Source organism: Mus caroli, unplaced genomic scaffold (assembly GCF_978045245.1).
Source record: "Mus caroli unplaced genomic scaffold, Mus_caroli_1 scaffold_4, whole genome shotgun sequence".
Classification (NCBI taxonomy): domain Eukaryota; kingdom Metazoa; phylum Chordata; class Mammalia; order Rodentia; family Muridae; genus Mus; species Mus caroli.
In genome coordinates, this window is record NW_028227259.1 from 13,542,616 (window position 1) to 13,560,675 (window position 18,060).

Consider the following 18,060-nt stretch of genomic DNA (forward strand, 5'->3'; position numbering starts at 1 on the left):
TCATTCAGCTGTCTATAGGACAGGGAATTCAGAGGCAAGGAGGTAATAATCTACCTAATGCAGGCATAAGGTAGCTGAGGAGGAATGCCTTGGATCCCTGGTACCTTTCCAGACACTGTCATTACATGTTCCAGATTTGGGCAAAAAAGAAAAAAAAAAAGGTTTAAACTTAAACAAAGAAAATATCATATATTCTCTTTATTATACATAATGTTAAATGCTTTGAATCAACCATAATTAAAAATTAAAGAGTTACCATTGCCACTACTAGACAATGCACAGAAATACACTTTTTGGAGGAATTCAATACCTATTGTTTTAAAGCTCTGGTCCTATGGCAATGTGGTCAAACTCTGACCCTTTATGGAGATTGTTTACTTGCTTCATACTCATTTGTACAATTCACTGTACAACTGAATTAATAAGAACATGGCACAAGATTAGCATACTGTTGTGTACAGGGGTAGGATTTGAGTTTAGTAGATTTGAGTCTCGAAGCTAATCTAGTCTCACAGTAGATGTCCTAAACAAAGAACAGTTCCACTGGAATCTTAGGTCAACTTCAAAATGTTTTAGTCACAAAGAGTGTTAAGCAAGCCTATCTATCACTCACGTTGTTTGAATGTTTGCTTCTGAGAAGCAACCAGGTAGGTAACCTTACACTCTTAGAAGTTTCTAATTCATAGAATATTTGATAACTATATTAGAGCTTCTAATTCAGATTAGGCAGTTGTCAGAAGTAATTTTTCTTCCTAATTTTGCTAGTATGCACAGTAAGACATAGGAATGATATTTGTCCACATTTGATATGCCATGAATGTAAGTGGGTGCAAGAAATGCATGTATTTCTAAGATGACCAATGAAACTATGCACTGAAAGTAACTCTTGGTTAACATGCTTTTAATATTACACCAAATATCAGTGGCAGGCCAGAAAGCATGTTCCTTTCTAGGAATTGGAATCTCCTTAGGTACGTGTAGATCCTTTAAGTAAACCAAGGCCTCTGTATCCATAGATACAGAAAGAGAAATCCAAGCTAGAATATGATTGCATGTCACTTGTAGACAATATACAATGCAACAAATAGAAAATCTCAGACTTATGAATATAAATGTTAAAATTTCCCTGTATACATGTTCATATGTTAAGGTTTACTTTCAAAATTTCAATTTTGCAATAAAGACACCAAAAATGAGTATATGCTTGCTACCCTCAATTCACAAAGCTTTCACCACCATGAAGTAATTCATAGATTCTGCTTAAGGGAAAAGGTCAGAGAACTAAAATGTTATGGAGATTTAATGGAAATTTCTGCATTTATTTTATAGGTAAATTCAAGGGAAGGCAGAGACTAAAACTAAACCAAGCAATGCAACTCTTCTGAAAGCAGGATGACCTTTCATGGTTCACTGGCCATTTACAGAAGAACACAATTACTGCGTATTTAAAAACTGTCTGCTACAAATTTCTCTCAAGGGGAATTAGGGCATTTTTATTGCTTTATCAGCATTTATCATCATCAGGAATTTCTAATTAAAGCTGATAGCACCATATCGTACGGAGGCTACAGTGTCCCCCTATAAGTTTCAGTTACATGTTATGCACCACTAAAAGTGGTGTAGCAACCCACGGGGATCCGAGTGGAAGCTTTAAAACTGGCACATTAAATGCATGATGTATTGTCCTGTAAGATTGACAGTGTTACTCCTAGTAACAAATCATTCTGTAGAAAAATAGTTATATCTATTTCCAAGTCAGCCCAACAGTTGTTTCTTCCACATATTGCAGATAAGATCTTTACCAACATTCCAAGGCAATGATGCTGTCAAATGCAAAGATTGCTTGAGCTCATAATATGAACCCAATACAACAAGACTTCTTTATTTTCTCTCAGAGATTAGAGTTTAATAAAGCAAGTGACATGGGATGGATGATGGAGCCCAAGCAATAGTTTGGTGGTTCACATAAACACAGTTAACTGAATTAAATGGACTATAATACAGTTTTCAACTCAAATTGTTTACCCCATCAAAGTATGTCTCCTTAGATAATAGTGTATTATAGTAAAATAAGTAATTTTTTATATTTTAAAATGTGTCACCTATATTTGGGAAAACAGAAGCCACCTGTACTGAAATTGGTATGCCATTCATTTAATCAAATCATACATCTGTAGGTAGAACATGATATCTATTTGTTATTTGTGAATTTATCTGCCCAGACATTAGGGCGTGCATGTACTTAAGGCCAACATTGGAGGTTGGGACAGGGTTAAGTGAGGAAACCATGCAAACTAAGGAGACCATGGCTCATTCAGAGCACAGTGTGTTGCAGAAGCAGCAAAATGACAGAGCAGACAGGCTGTGTTAGAAATGGGTGGCACCCGGAGTTTCCAGGGACTAGATCACCAACCAAAGAGTATAAATGGAGGGATCCATGACTCCAGATACATATGTAGCAGAGGATGGCCTTATCTGACAGCAATGGGAGGGGAGGCACTTGGTCCTGTGGAGGCTTGATGCACCAGTATAGAGTAGGCTGGAGGGGTGGGGTGGGAGTGGGTGAGTGGGTGGAGGAGTGCCCTCATAGAGGCAAAGAGAAGGGAGAAGAAGGGAAATGGGATGAGAGGTTTATGGAGGGGTAACTGGGAAGGGGGATATCATTTGAAATATAAATGAATAAAATGATTAATAGAGAGAGAAATGGGTAGCATCAACTGTATTCTCAATAGTCCTCATGGAGTATCTGTGAGCAAAGAGTGACACTCCACTTGAGGAAAGAACATTACTCCCACTGTGTCTTGCTCCTGGATGTGGTAAGGAATGTCTGAGTAAAGAGGCCATTTGTGAAACAATTCCCAACTCCTACCTACTTGTGAACATTCTAAGCTGCAGGGTTGGCTGGCAAGGTAGGCCCACGTATGTAATGGTGGCATGAACAATCCAGAGGTAATCAACCACTTTCAGTTCACGTATCAGACCAACTCCAGATGAAACCCATACCTTGCACCACTTTTGGGCCAAGAACCAATGAATAGATGGATCATAGGCCCCAAGAGGAGAGCTTACTGCTATTATTTTGTTAAATATACAAAACATGAAACCAACTACTGGTGACTTATCATTATATCTACAGATTAATACATCTCTTAACCTTACTCAGAGAAGCCTTTATTGGTGTGAGATGGTGATTATCACAGAGACCCACAAGTGACTGAGATGCAGAGAATATGAGATTTCAGGATTCCCAGCCTTAAATGGGATATCTATATTACATCTGAAGGCTCGGTGATCAATGTAAGAGAGGGAGCAGTAAGAGCCAGGCCTGGTGGATGACTACAAGAAAACTGTTCTCTAGGTTCCACTACACATAGGAAATTATAGCAGTTCCATAGAATGCACAAGACCCATGGAAGCACAAGCCAGACAAAACTCCAGAATGATGAAGATAGATGTGTACAAAACCCCAGGCCTAGTTGAGAGTTTTTAAAGAATGATTGCTGTTGGAAAACGAAGGGTATGTTTTCTAGGAGTGTATCCCATAGTAAGATTATACTACTGTAGAAGATAACACATCCAAGAACATACTGGGTGGTTAGGGAAGCAGAGTATGGGTCTGGAAGGAGTTGAGGGGCACAACTATAATTCAACCATCCATGAGGTACTAAAAACAAACAAGACCTCCAAATTTAGAGAACTACAAAGGTAGCCTTAACACTGAAGTAAAAGAAACTAACATTGCTAAGTCACTGTCCTGGTCAAAAAGGTTGTGCTTCTACACTTTGGTTATATGAGCAACAAAGGCAGGAACCATATTGCCACACAGTACAACATGCACTTTTGTTTTCTAATGAAGTCATTACTTAAGACAGAGCTTCCAATGTCCTGTACCTTCTTTGACTTTTAAAGGTTTATTAAAAAACTGAAGCGGGAGTGGGTGGGTTGGTGAGCAGAGGGACTTTTTTGGAGGGGAAACTAGGAAAGGGGATATCATTTGAAATGTAAATAAAGAAAATATCTATTAAAAAATCACTGAAATATGGGAATAATACAAAGAAATGAGGAAAATATTAACTGTAAATGTTAGATTTACAATCTAATTGGTTGATGGAAGAGAGTAAAATAATTAAGAGTAATTATAACTAAGTATAACTTAATCTAGAACTAAGTATAATAGTCACTAAGAGTACTCTAAAACTAAGAAAAATGGGAGAAGAACTGGGACTTAATATTTCTAAACATTAACATTGTACTATATTCTCCATTCTACATGTCACCTCAAGAACAAAAGGAGACATGTTCCCATGACAGCAACATTGAAGCTTTCAGACATCTCTGGCACTCAAAGGCTTCCCTCAGAGATTGTGTGTATGAAGTTTTTAAACTGAGGACTTACAAAAGAAAGATAGCAACAACAAAAAAGATATAGCTGAGTCTGGCTCAACCAATTAATTATGATTCATATTAATTAGAAATAAATGCATAGCCAAAGTCCACAGGAGAATATTATGACAGAAAATTTGAGTTATCATTTTATGAACATTGAAACATTGAAAGTTTGTTCAAGTAAAAATGTGTATCTTCAAATTGAGGCCCTTCAATTTTGTACTTCTTTAGAAAGTATCTACCATGTGCCACTGTGTTATGAGCGTGGAATTCAGAGGTAAATGAGGTAGCATCTACCTCTGTCCTCTTAGAACTTAAGGAAACAGCCATCAACAGAGTTAAACATCTCTCTATAAGCATTATGTATATATGTTTCTTTATAAATATAAATGAGCATAATGTGATTTAATGGGTGATAACACTGTATTTTAACTAAATATGTTAGAAATTTCTTTCTGAAGAGTAAGGAGAGTCATAAACTAGACAGGGCATGAACAAGAGCCTTTGTATTGGAAAGTAATCTTAATTCAAAATGGCTTTAGGAATAAAGGTCTTGATGCAGAGTGTGCTACTGTCTGTGCTGAGAGGGTAGGCTCAACCAGAGTCTTCAGTTGAGCATATGAACAGGCAATTGAGAAAACTAGTGATGATGGAGAATAGAAGGGGTAGGGAACCAATGCCTCGCTAGACGTTGTCTATTATATTGAATGAGCTGCTAGTTATGGTGTTTGTGTGGAGTCGTATTAACAATTAAAATCAAGTATGGTCCTTTTCTGAAATCAAGAGAAAGCATAGAGGGATACCTTTAACCAGCTGTGTACTGTGCTGAGAGGTTTCCCTGACCACAGAATGGAAGAAAATAAAACCACCAGGAGAAAGTGCACAGAGAATGTATGGCTCTGCAGAGAAAAGCGAGCCATCAAAAGACATATATGAGCATCCTGAATTTGTTCTCTTGTCAAGATCTACAGGCCCTCTTGAAAGCTGCCAGGGTTAGGTGGAGTGTGGTGTTGGAAATGATTTGAAGGACATAAAGCTGTGGTAGATAAGATGTCCAAGCTATAGATGACGCTGAAGTCAGTTACTACTTAGGAGATGATGGGCTCGTTAGAAAAGAGGCAATGGAAAGTCATCTTTCTCAGTGCTATTGAAGTGTGGCTTACAGACCTTGCCAGCCGCCAGCTGCCTGTTTTTAGCCCATGATTAAAATAGGGTAGCGCATGAAAGCTTTTAGGAAACATGAAAAGAACTTGAGAGACTAAGTGTGTAGAATATAGTGATAAATGATTGACCTGCTGTTCTTAGTGTATTTGTATTTTAATATTTATTTTAGTAAATTCACCTTGTTTTACTTTACACATAGATATGTCATAAATAGTGACCGAATCTGGATCTCTGTGAATGTATGAGGGTGAAAATAGGGAAGAATGAGGGGAGCCTCAGATCATGAAGGCAAGGCTGGGTGGAAGGTGTGGTTTGATGACATGGAATTCAAAATGAGAATTTCCAAGAAGATAATGAATAACAAGAAGAAACATTTTACTATTACAAAGATGTAAGATTCAGGATCAAAGAGTAAGCTGGAAACTCTGAGAAGATTTAGAGCAATACAAAAAAGTAGCTGGCCATAGTGGAACACATCTTTAATCCCAGCAGGCAGCAGGCAGAAGCAAGCAGATCTCTGAGTTCAAGGACAGCTTGTTCTACTAAGTGAGTTCCAGGTCAGTCAAGGGATACACAGAGAATCCATACCATAAAAAACAAAACAAAACAAAACAAAAAACAAAGAGAGAGGAAGCACAGAAAGCTACTGAGTCTGAAGTAAGGAGTGAGTCATCTCACAGATTATTGAGTATTGGACTGTCTAGGTTGTAAAGGTGAGAAAATGGTGAATAGAAAGCTATTCAGCAGGGCTAACATTTTATAAAACATACTATGAAGAACAAAAGTGCACTATTACTTTTAAGCTAAGCCACAACATTAATGACAACTATTAAGTTAAATTGAAATAAAAGAGCAAGTCAATGAAAGTTATATAAATTATTATGGGGATTACATCAACTTTTATTACTATTATCATTAAGTAAACTTATCATTTCTAAATATTATACTGCTAGCTACTTTCCACCTTTTGAATTGCATTGTAAAAACCAGACACTGTAATTCATTTCTCTGTTGCAGGGAGTCATTTTTCCATTGAAAAAAATCTACTGAACATAGCAAAATTAAGAATTCATACTTCTCTATTGAAAGCTAACTACCAAATAGTATAAAAAAGTGCATTGAATAGAATAATCCTTTATAAAAGTCATTTTCAAATATAGGTAAATACCTGTAATCTGTGCCATTGACAGGTGTCCATGTGTATGTTCGATTTCCTTTGTCAATGTATCTCTAGAAAGTTAAATATAATCGTTATAAGCATTTTCTATATGAATTTATAGAAAAAGTAAACATGCATTCTGTGGTTACCCACCATCTTTTTTAACGAGTTATAAATATATTCTATTAGACATTTAAAATGTTATTCGTGCTCGTTAAGTAAAAGTCTGGAACAGAACTAAGTGCTCGATGATACAGGTTACAGATTTATAAGCAAATTTAATGATGAAATAGAACTATAAGATATTAGACAAGGCTCAAATATTGACCTAGTAGAGCATGTTTAAGAATGCTGGCAGATATGAGGAGGAAAATTAGCCTTTCTACATCTAAAAGTACAATTACCATCTCACAATGCCTTTGAATGGAACTATCATGTTGTTATAAGTAGATAATTACTCCATCATTGCAGGTGAGATAAACACCTATATTCCCTAGGCAAAGTGCATGATTAAATAAGTAGTTCATGGATCCACAATACCCCCTATGTCATAGAACAATAGTAAACACACATTTTTTTCTAGTAAGTATATTAATCGCCCACATATAGTAGCTTTTAATTTCTGACTTACTCTGAACATTTGCCTTACTAAAGAATAGCTTCCAGCATGGTTGTACAAGCTTGCAATCCCACCAACAATGGAGGAGTGTTCCTCCTTCTCCACATCCTCGCCAGCATCTGCTGTCACCTGAATTTTTGATCTTAGCCATTCTGACTGGTGTGAGGTGGAATCTCAGGGTTGTTTTGCTTTGCATTTCCCTGATGATTAAGGATGTTGAACATTTTTTCAGGTGCTTCTCAGCCATTCGGTATTCCTCAGGTGAGAATTCTTTGTTGAGCTCTGTACCCCATTTTTAATGGGGTTATTTGATTTTCTGGAGTTCACCTTCTTGGCCCTTTGGTCTTGCAAACATTATATGGCTCAGTACAGGGGAACACCAGGGCCAAGAAGTGGGAGTGGGTGGGTAGGAGAGCAGGAGGGGGGGAGGACATGGGGGACTTTTGGGATAGCATTTGAAATGTAAAATAAGAAAATACCTAATTAAAAAAAAGAATAGCTTCATTTCTGATAGAGGTGATTATAAAAATTCTCTACAAATCAACCTGTGGCAGGTGTCATGAAAAGATGTCACTATTTCCTGTAGAAGGAAATAGGATACATGCATGGAAACAAAATGACCTGCTATCCAATGCTGATATGTGTTAACATTCAACTTTGCTGTCTCATGAGTGTGAAAACATGTTAAAGAAAAGTTATACGATTTCTTACAAGGAGTACTGGACTTCACTGTTAGCTGACTGTCGTCTGAGGAGCTCTGAACTTTTCAGTAAAACTGGACTAAAATCATTGTAATTTAAAAATTATTGTGAAAGCTAAATATTCCTGCCAGCTTTATAAGGTAGACACAGATCTCATTTGTGCGATGATATAATTTTAGCATCATTAGAATGTCCCACCAGCAGTGAAGGAGTGTTGCTCTTACACCCTATCCTCTCCAGGATGAGCTCTCACTTGTGTTCTTGATCTTACTATTATGGCAGGAGTAAGATGACATCACAAAATAGTTCTGATTTCTATTTCCTTGATGACTAAGGATGTTTGAATATTCCTTTAAGTGTTTCTCAGACATTTCAGTTCCTTTTTTAGATAATTTTCTGTTTAGATATGTACCATTCTTTAATTGGGTTACTTATTTTCTTGATGTCTAATTTTTTTTGAGTTCTTTATATATTTTTGAAATTAGCCCTCTATCAAATGTATAGTTGGCAATACTCTTTTTCCATTCTGTAGGATGCCGCTTTATGCAAATGATGGCAGAGGCTTTTTAGATTCATGAGGTGCCTATGTTTTTTTTTTATTTTAGTGCATCTGCAAACTTCTACAGGCACTATGGGAAGCAGTGTGGAAAGATGTGAATGGATCTACCGTAAGATCCAGCTATACTACTCTACCGTAAGGTCCAACTATACTACTCTACCGTAAGGTCCAACTATACTACTCTACCGTAAGATCCAGCTATACTACTCTGGGGAATACATCCAAAGAACACTTCATGCTATCATAAAGACATTTATTCAACCATGTTTATTGCTGCTCTATTCATAATAGCCAGAAATTAGGAACAAAAAATATCCCTTAACAGAGGAATAGATAAAGAAAATGTGATACATTTACACTGTGGAATATTACTCAGCCATTAAACAATAAAATCATGAAATTTGCAGGTCAATGGATGGAACTGAAAAAAAAAAACATCATCATGAGTGAGCTAACCCAGACTCAGAATGACAGGTATAGTATGGAGTCACAAATATATGGATATTTGCGGCTAAATCAGTGGTAATCCAGGCTACAAGCCATACTACCACTGAAGTTAGATATAGAGTATGGGGCTAGCAGGTAAACATAGAATTCCCTAGGAAAGGAAAGTAGAATAGAGACAGGAGGATGCAGGAAGATGGAGCTCAAGGATCGAGTGGAGAGGGAGAAGGAAGAGGGGAACAATGGTGAGTATATGAGACAGTTAACATTAAGGGCCATTTGGAGAGTAGTATGGAAACCTGATATAGTAAAACTTCCTAAAATTTATACATATATGATGGTTGTGGAAATGGTATTGCCAAATAATGGGAAAGACAGGACCCTATTGGACAGCTCTTGTCCAGGACAGTGAATGAATTACATCTAATTGAGTTGTTAGCCAAAGAGGCCCATGGGAACCCCAAACAACTCTGGCTGTTGCTTTCTACAAACTGACAGCAAGTCCCCAGTGCTGAATAGAACACCTACATAACTCATTGAACCTGGAGACAGAGCTGGTACCTACATAGAGACTTCACCTCTACTTGCTAGTGACTTTGGTACACAAAGGAACTCTGCTAGCTACCAAAGCAAAAGCATAAACACCAACCCAGGCACAAACCATTGATCTACAATAGTAGCCAGGCTCAAAGACATGCTTGTGAATGTGCTCTACAATGGGGGCACAAAGCTTGTGAGAGTAACCAACCGATATCTGATTTGACTGAAGGCCCATCCATGCCATGAAGTAGAACCCATCCCAACATGCTTTGATACCCAAAACCTGAGGCTAGATAGCTCAGAGACCTAGGGTAAAAGCAAATACTACTGTTCTACTAAAAGAATAATGTAGCAATATACTTTTAATAACACTGTTCTACTCATAGATCAGTGCTTCACTCAGTCATTATCAGAGAAGCTTCCTCTGTATGGCAATAAATGCAGAGACCCATAGCCAGACAATATGCAGAGTGAGGGACTCAGAAACACTACACCCTAAACGTCATGAAGGGTATTACAGACACAGGCCCTCTATCTAAATCAACAGAGTAAATGTGTGAGGCTGCAGCACAGCATGCACAGGCCCTGCACAGGACTGTACCAGATGGGCTGGTAAAGCAGAAAGAAATGAACATGTGCTCCTATCTCTAAACCAGAAACTATTTCTAGCTGATAATCATTTACAAATAAAAATTTAGTTTTCTCTTAGGGAGCCTCACTGAGGAAATAAAATACTATTAACGGTAGGCTCAATGCCCAGCAGTAGCTGCCCAATAGAAAACTAAATAAAATGGAATCTTGGGAGGTACCATGTCTCATAATGTATTTTCAAACCTGTTTTTAAATTTTATCTTATTTTTAATTTTTATTATATATAACATTCAATACGTTACATAATATTATATAAATTCCTATATTATATATTAATTATGGAATATATTATTATAATATATAATGTATAAAATACATATAATATTAAACATTACATATAAATGTATTTATTGTATAGTATATAACATATAATTGCATATCAAAATATAATATATAATATATATACATATATATGTATAGACATATATATAGTTGTGTTTTTTAAGGCGGGGTATATATTATGGCTTCCAGTTCAGTGTTTTGATTGGATTCCTGAGTTTGTGAACAAATTGGTCTCTATCCTGTAACTTTTCTTGGTCTCTTTTCCTTCTGTTTATTTGTTTTATCCTAATCTAATGTTTTAGTTTTTTATCATACTATATTATATTATATTATATTACATTATGTTATATTATACTATATAATTTCCTTCAAAGCCTGTTTATTTTCCAATGAGAGACAAAGATCTGGATAGGAAAGGGAAGTAACTGGGAAGAGAAGAGTGAAGGACATCTACAATCAGGATATATTATGTGAAAAAAAAATCTATTATGAATAAAAAAGTAATTAATGTAAAATCATCCTAATGTATATGTTACAATTGTTTTGATATTTTTATAAACATGATATTTAACATCAAAAAGTTTCATTGATTTAGAGTAAATATCAGGTTTTCAAGAGGAGCAGTATTATAACCGATGACTAGCAAACGTATCTGTCCACATCAGCATATTTAAAAGAAAACCTAAAATTTCTAAGACAGACACATATGGTTTATAGGTGAATACTGCTCAAAGACTGAATTGACAATACATTGGAAGAGGGGAATTAGCTGTGTGAAAATCAGCTCTAAGCTGCATAAAGAATGTGAAGGTCAGAGTTCTTGGAACAACATGGGGGAGCTGGCAGAACTGTTAAATACTTTACATCCTTGCTTCAGGAAGCAGAGGGTAAAGACCAAAGCTGCAGTAGCAGCAATCTTAATACCTCCTTTTCTGTTCTGGTAATAGGCCCTCATAATTATATCAAACTAAGAAATGCTCTGTGCTATTGAAAATATTTAGATAGTATGTTCCTTTTAGGGGAAGAGTTGCCAAGAAATTAGGAAGAAAGGATGCTCCTAAAATATACAGGATTCTGAGTAAAAAATTACAAGTTATATGTAAAAGTTGCAATAAAACTTACAGAGACAAAACATCTTAATTTTATTTATTTCTGAACATTCAAATATGTGAATGTCTGTTTTTATTCCACAGATGGCTGATATTGGATAGAAAGTATCCACACATCCAAAAATCTCTTACACTCAGACATGAATCAATATCAATTTATTATATATACTAATGAATGAGGGAAGCTGTGTTATCACATGACTTATTTTCAGACTTAAGTATAGGAAAATTATAAAGGGTAGAGATGGTATAAGTAGTAAAATAAGATAAAGCACACATACAATCTCTAGAACATCTCAGTACACAAATAATACAATGTATCTTGTAAAATGACGTAAGTTAAATATTACCACAACCTTGGCCTAAAGAAACATTCTTATAACAATAAAGTGTATTTTACACTAAACATAGTTTTAAGAATATAGTGTTTAAAGGTTTTTATTTTACATGTATTTGTGTATGTGTGAGTGTGTGTGTGCTTGCATGTGTCTCATTGTGAGTGTGGGTATGTATGTGTGTGCATGTGTGCATGTGTGCATATGGCTCTGCATGAGCATTTCAGTGCTTGTGTGTGCAAGTGCCTGCATAGTTGGAAGAGAGCAATAGAGCTCCTGGAATCTGAGTTACAGGCATTTCAGAGCCTGGCAACAAAGGTGGCTGGAATATGAACTCCAGATTTCACAATTGAACAAGTGTTTTTAAATTGCCCAGCCTTCTCTCTAATGTAATAATATAGGGGTTTTTTTCTTACAAATATAGTTTTTTAATGTAGGAAAAAATCTGTTCACTGGAGGGATCCTTGTTTTAAAAATAATTTCTGAAAGGAATGTCAAATTACCAATATCAGTGTTCTTAATGGATACTTCCATTAAAGTACAAGGCTTAATGAATTCTTACCTCATCTTGAGACTTGACCAGAGTTCTGAACGTTTTTTCTCCACTTTCTCCATCTATCATTTTATTTCGAATCTAAGAGAAAATGGACCAATTACTTTATTTCAGGAAGCTACTGATATTATAAAACTGTTCATTATCAAGATTTTTCCTTATTTCAGTGAAATTTAATAAAAATGACATAACAGTTGCACTACTAGATTAGATTATTTGGAATTTTAAAAGTTGTCACAATGTAACCAATTTATATTATTGTGCAATAAGAAAAAATATACTTAGTGGACTTTTTGTTCATCACTCTGCAAGCTTTAAACCAACAGTAAAGGAGTCATAATTGCCTTGTAGCATAGGAGATCTCAGTGAGATGAAGATACTGAGAAATAAAATGTTTATCTATTCACAGAATTAGCAGTTAATATGAAATACTTCAAATTCTTCCTCACCTAAATAACCAATTCTTGGTGACAAAGGATTCAGAATTGTCCTTTATATTTTGGTATTGTTGTTTTTTAGTTCTACACACCAGGTTGTGCTTGCAGCCCTCAGACTCACTTCAAAGCCCAGGCTGATTTCAACCTTGCAGGCTTCTTATGGCTCTGTGCTCAGGGTTACAGCACCCCTGCTTTTGGCTTGCCCCTTATAATTTACTTTTTATATGTCCTCTGTAAGAGTTCTGAAGAATTATATAATGATAGATAGTCATAAAATCCTAGTAGGATTTCATATCACATAGTGTCCTCTCTCAACAAATTTCCAACTCCCTAAAAGGTCAGATTCTTAGAAATCCAGGTCAGACTCATAGGAAACCACTCCAGTCCACTGGAAACTAAACATCTCCTTTTTCTAACTTTAAATATTTCAAGGACATTACATTTGGGCTTTAATAAGTATAAGTGAGTGGGAAAACTTGGCATGACAAAACAAATCTGCAAAATATAGGATGGATCTAATTTGCTTAAAATATTTTCAGTTTGATGGTGAAAATTAAGAGGTTGACTTTGAAAACATCAGACTTTACTCTGCTCATGCTCCTTCGCCAGGCTCTTCCTGTGTCATTTCTTTCCGTCACTGTGCTACAGGGAAGCAGCCTCTGAGAGACTGAGTGTGGCCATTATGGAGACCAGGAGGACTGTAACTCCAGACCTCAATCCCATCCCCATTTCCTTTGCTTTAAAGAAGCCCCCTGAGACGTGCCAGCATGCCCTGTGCCCACTCCAGAGTAACTAGGAACTTAATAATTTCTGCTCTCCTATTACATAACTATCTTAGCTATTATCAAACACCCTGCGGAGGAAGTGACAAGTGACTTTGTGAAGTACAACAGCAACATGTTCAGTGCCTTGAGACAAACACTGCAGCTGCACCTCACATGTAGTGGGGTGGCTGCAAGTCTGCCAACTTCTCTTGCAACAACATAGCATGTTGGTCTCTATGAATTTTATAAACATCATCATTGTTTTGTACACTTAAAATAACTCCCCTTTGGAGTGAACAGGACAATGAAAAGCAACTAAGGCCACAGCTAACCTGAACTAGCTAATCTTTGTCAATAGAAGTTATTGGAAGAAGACAGTCCAGGACCCACACAATTTTAATGACAAGTAACATATCAGTGTGAGCGAGCAGAGATAGATTGATGTAAACCATTGTTCAAAAATGATCGCAGGCTCAGGTCACATGTCTCTCTGGCTTAGGCCCTCCTGCATACACTCACCTCCACTTTAATTTCATTCTCTAACTCAGCATCGAGGAAATCCAGTGTGACTGGCTCCTGAGATTTGGGGTTCTACACAGAGCACAAGAGTTAAGGAATTAGAAAACAAGGCTGTGTACAGAGTAGCTTGTGAGGCCCATTCAGCATGAAACAATTATAAAACTCACTTACCTTCCTTGGGAGCTAGGCTTGGAGCTTTAACTGCAATGGACAGCTGCCAATCAATTATCAACTGAAGGCAGCAAGTGACTAGAAATGGACTCCATGGATTCACAAAACACCATTGCCCACTTCAACACCCACTGCCTTTTCTTCTCTCTCTCTCTCTCTCTCTCTCTCTCTCTCTCTCTCTCTCTCTCTCTCTCTCTCTCTCCCCCTTCCTTCCTTCCTTCCTTCCTTCCTTCCTTCCTTCCTTCCTTCCTTCCTTTCTTTCTTTCTTTCTTTCTTTCTTTTTTCCTTTTTTTTTTTTTTTTTGGTTTTGCCAGACAGAGTTTCTTTGTATAGCCCTGGCTGTCCTGGAACTCACTTTGTGTTTGAGGCTGGCCTCGAACTCAGAAATCCACCTGCCTCTGCCTCCCAAGTGCTGGGATTAAAGACCTACTGCCTTTTCTTGTGTTGTGTAAGAAAGCTCAATGTAGAACATGATAGTTTATTTATTTCTACCTCAGGGGATACTGTTTGCTTGCTAAATTTACCTCATATGGTGTGATTTTAATTTCTCAAACATTAAAGGAGGCCATTAGATTATTGGATAGACACAATGTACTCATTTCTTTAGAATTCTTGCTACATCATATAACATGTCATATTAGAGATCCAATATTTAGTAGAATAAAATATTCTACTTAAATAAAAGATTTCAGAATAATTGAAAACTTTAAAAGGTACATATTAAAATACTTATTTAAATGTATCATCCAAATCTGGCCATAATTAGTCACCAGTAATCAATGCAATCTATGTATGCTTACTTGCAAGAGTGACAGAAATTTTACCATGAGTTTGCAAAAGACATCTGTATTGGCACTGTTCTAAACACCGTGTTAAAGTGGCATGCTTCATAACATAATAGTCGCAGACAAAAATCTGTCCAACTTGCATATCTCACCTAAATGAAAAATGACATGGTAGACTACACATGGGATAAATGCATTTTGTAATCATGCAAATGACTTATTTCAGGGAATATCCCTATTTTTAAAAATCAGGATTTTAAATCATCATGGTGTTTGATGAATAAGGATTGTCAAATAACCATTTTAAAAATACCCTCCCTGTGTCTTTTGTGATGGAGCTGGGGATTGAGTCCAGGAACTCATGTTAGCTCAGCAAGCACTCTACCCCACAGACCCTGTACCCAACCAATGCTTGAAATATTCACTGCTTAAGAACTTATATAATCAGGTTCTATAATATTGAAAGAAATTATTAGTTTTTCATCACAATAAGCCATTGTTTGGGTGGACAGCTTTCACTCTAGGAGAAAGTATTCATCTGAAATGTAGATGCAAGATGGAAATAGAAGTCAATATTGAGAACTTCTAAGCCCATGAAACTTACAACTTCCCTAATAAAAAGACACAACAAATATTCCCAAACACTAGTATATAAATATTAAAATTAAGATGAAAACAATGCAAAACAAAGTCAAGACAATCAAATGATAAATAAAAACAGAAATAAGAATATTTCTCTTACATGCAATGGATAATGCATAGAATGACCAGCCCCAAACAGCATGCAGGGAGGAGCCATTATCAGGAGCAATTGACAATATGCAGATCATGTCCCAATCCAACATATAAAGACAGAGAAGAAAAGGAAATCATAAAAGAAAATTGTCAATGCATCACTTGTATTTGTAAATGGCAACCTGGCAGAGCATTGTTTTTAGAAATATCCATTAAAATTATACAAACTAGAAAATTAAAGAAACAGTCTTTTTATGAGAAAACACCAACAAGGACCTGAAGAAATCAATTAGTGTGATGGACTCTGGAAGACCATCATAAGAACATCAAACATCTAGTACTTCTCTTCAGCATGAGTTTCAACTAGCATAATTACCAAGGACAGTATTGATGTTAACAAATTTTAAATTTGTAACAATTATGACTCAGTAGTAATATACCTAAGAGTTCAAAAATATTTTCCTGATTAAAAAGTCTCATGTGGTTGCTAGTTTGCCATTTAGAATTTGCTTAAATAAAAAGAAAATCATTATTTAAGTTGGTTGGTTTTAAATATTTAATAATATTTACATGCAATATTTATAGTTGTGGTAAAAATAAAATTCACCAAAAGGCACATAACAGCAAAAATTATAAGATATTCAAAAAGGAATATTCAAGCAGAGGAACAAAATTGTTTCCTAGGTGAGACAGGTATGTGTGTCATGGCAACTGCTTCAGGAACCATATGCAGCAACACAAGACTCAGAGGACCATGGGATTCTAGCTGTGGGAGAGAACCAAAGCTTCCACCAGTCTACAGCCTTACTTTGGACAGATGGGAAGCTTGAAAACTCACTGAAGCCTATTTTCAATGAGAACTTTCTGGGGCACGGTATTTCACTGTGAGTATTTAATTTCCCAGGTGCGGTGCAGAAAGAGAATCAGTTCACCTCCCTGATTTTCAGATGAAAACACTGGTGTCCAACAGGGTATTATGTACTGATCAAAGATAAAACATTGCTAACCAATAGAACCAGATTATAACTTAGTCCCACCAATCCATACTAAAGATCACTTAATGAAATGTTGCCTCTTCAGTAAAATTCTACCACATGTGTTAAAGGAAGTGATAGGCTTACCACTCAAGACCTACAATGATGCTAAATTTTCTCTAACATTTTGTATCTCTATGAATAAGTTATAGAAAAATCCTCCTGTGCTGAATATCTTGTACATATATAAGTAAACAACATAGAAAAGGGGTCTTAGAATATTTTTCCAAAAAGCCAAAAGTTAATACTTTAGATTCCCAAATTTGAACATTTTCAATTAGGTAAGGAAAGATTCTCAAACTTTTAATCATAAACAAAACAATTATTATTATTATTATTACAGGATACACTTAATTTTATTTTACGTGTGTATGTGCTTTGTCTGCATGTGTTTCTGAGCACTGTGTTTATGCATTGCCCAAAGAAACAAGAAAAGGCGTTGGATCCACTGGAATAGGAATTAATGATGCCTGTGAGCCACCATGTGGGACCTGGGAACCACACTTAAGTCACTGGGAAGAGCAACCAGAGCTCAGCCTTTGTGACATCTCTCCAGCACCCAAAACTCAATTTTTAGAAATTAAAAACAAAACAAAGACAATTGCGCTAAAAGTTCTCATTCATGGGAATCACAACATAAGAATCATGACTTCATTTGCACTTAGAAATTAATTTTACAAGCAAACTGTTAGGAAAACATGGATATGATATTAATTTCACCAAATTTAATAACAAATTTGCTCAGGAGCCATTTCATTCTGATTACTCTGATTAACATTATTAGATAAACTTCCTTAGCCATCTCTCAGCCAGCACAACCCTTTACCATAATTAACAAGCTTTGCTCCAGCTCACTTGAAAGGGAAGCTCATTTCTGCTTCATGCTCTAGAAGCTTAGTGTCGGGAAAGACACCTTGATTGGTAAGCTTTAAGAATAGAAGCTTGGGCCCAACTCTGATTTAGCCAATTTGAAAGCACCCCTGTCTACCTTCAGTCACCGTTACCTGAACGTTGGGTCTCCTTTTCCTTAAATTAATTGTCGGTATACCTACACCAATAGGCTGAAGCAACAGAAAAATGGAGTTCATTATCCTACATAGTAATGTAAGAATT

The 18,060-nt window shown here is 36.2% G+C and overlaps 1 protein-coding gene across 4 annotated transcripts in view; it reads right to left on the minus strand.

Annotated features, from left to right (window-relative positions):
- Nucleotides 1-18,060, minus strand: part of Cacna2d1 (calcium voltage-gated channel auxiliary subunit alpha2delta 1) — a 427,194-nt gene that overhangs the window by 35,217 nt on the left and 373,917 nt on the right. For 2 of the 4 annotated variants that reach the window (XM_021163870.2, XM_021163868.2), the window contains exons 19-21: nt 14,223-14,279; nt 12,512-12,583; nt 6,719-6,780 (exon numbers count right to left, since the gene is read on the minus strand). In XM_021163870.2, the coding sequence (XP_021019529.1) occupies nt 6,719-6,780; nt 12,512-12,583; nt 14,223-14,279 (191 nt within the window). Of the gene's footprint in view, nt 1-6,718; nt 6,781-12,511; nt 12,584-14,222; nt 14,295-18,060 lie in introns of all 4 variants that reach the window. The other 2 variants (XM_021163869.2, XM_021163867.2) reach the window with 1 other exon arrangement.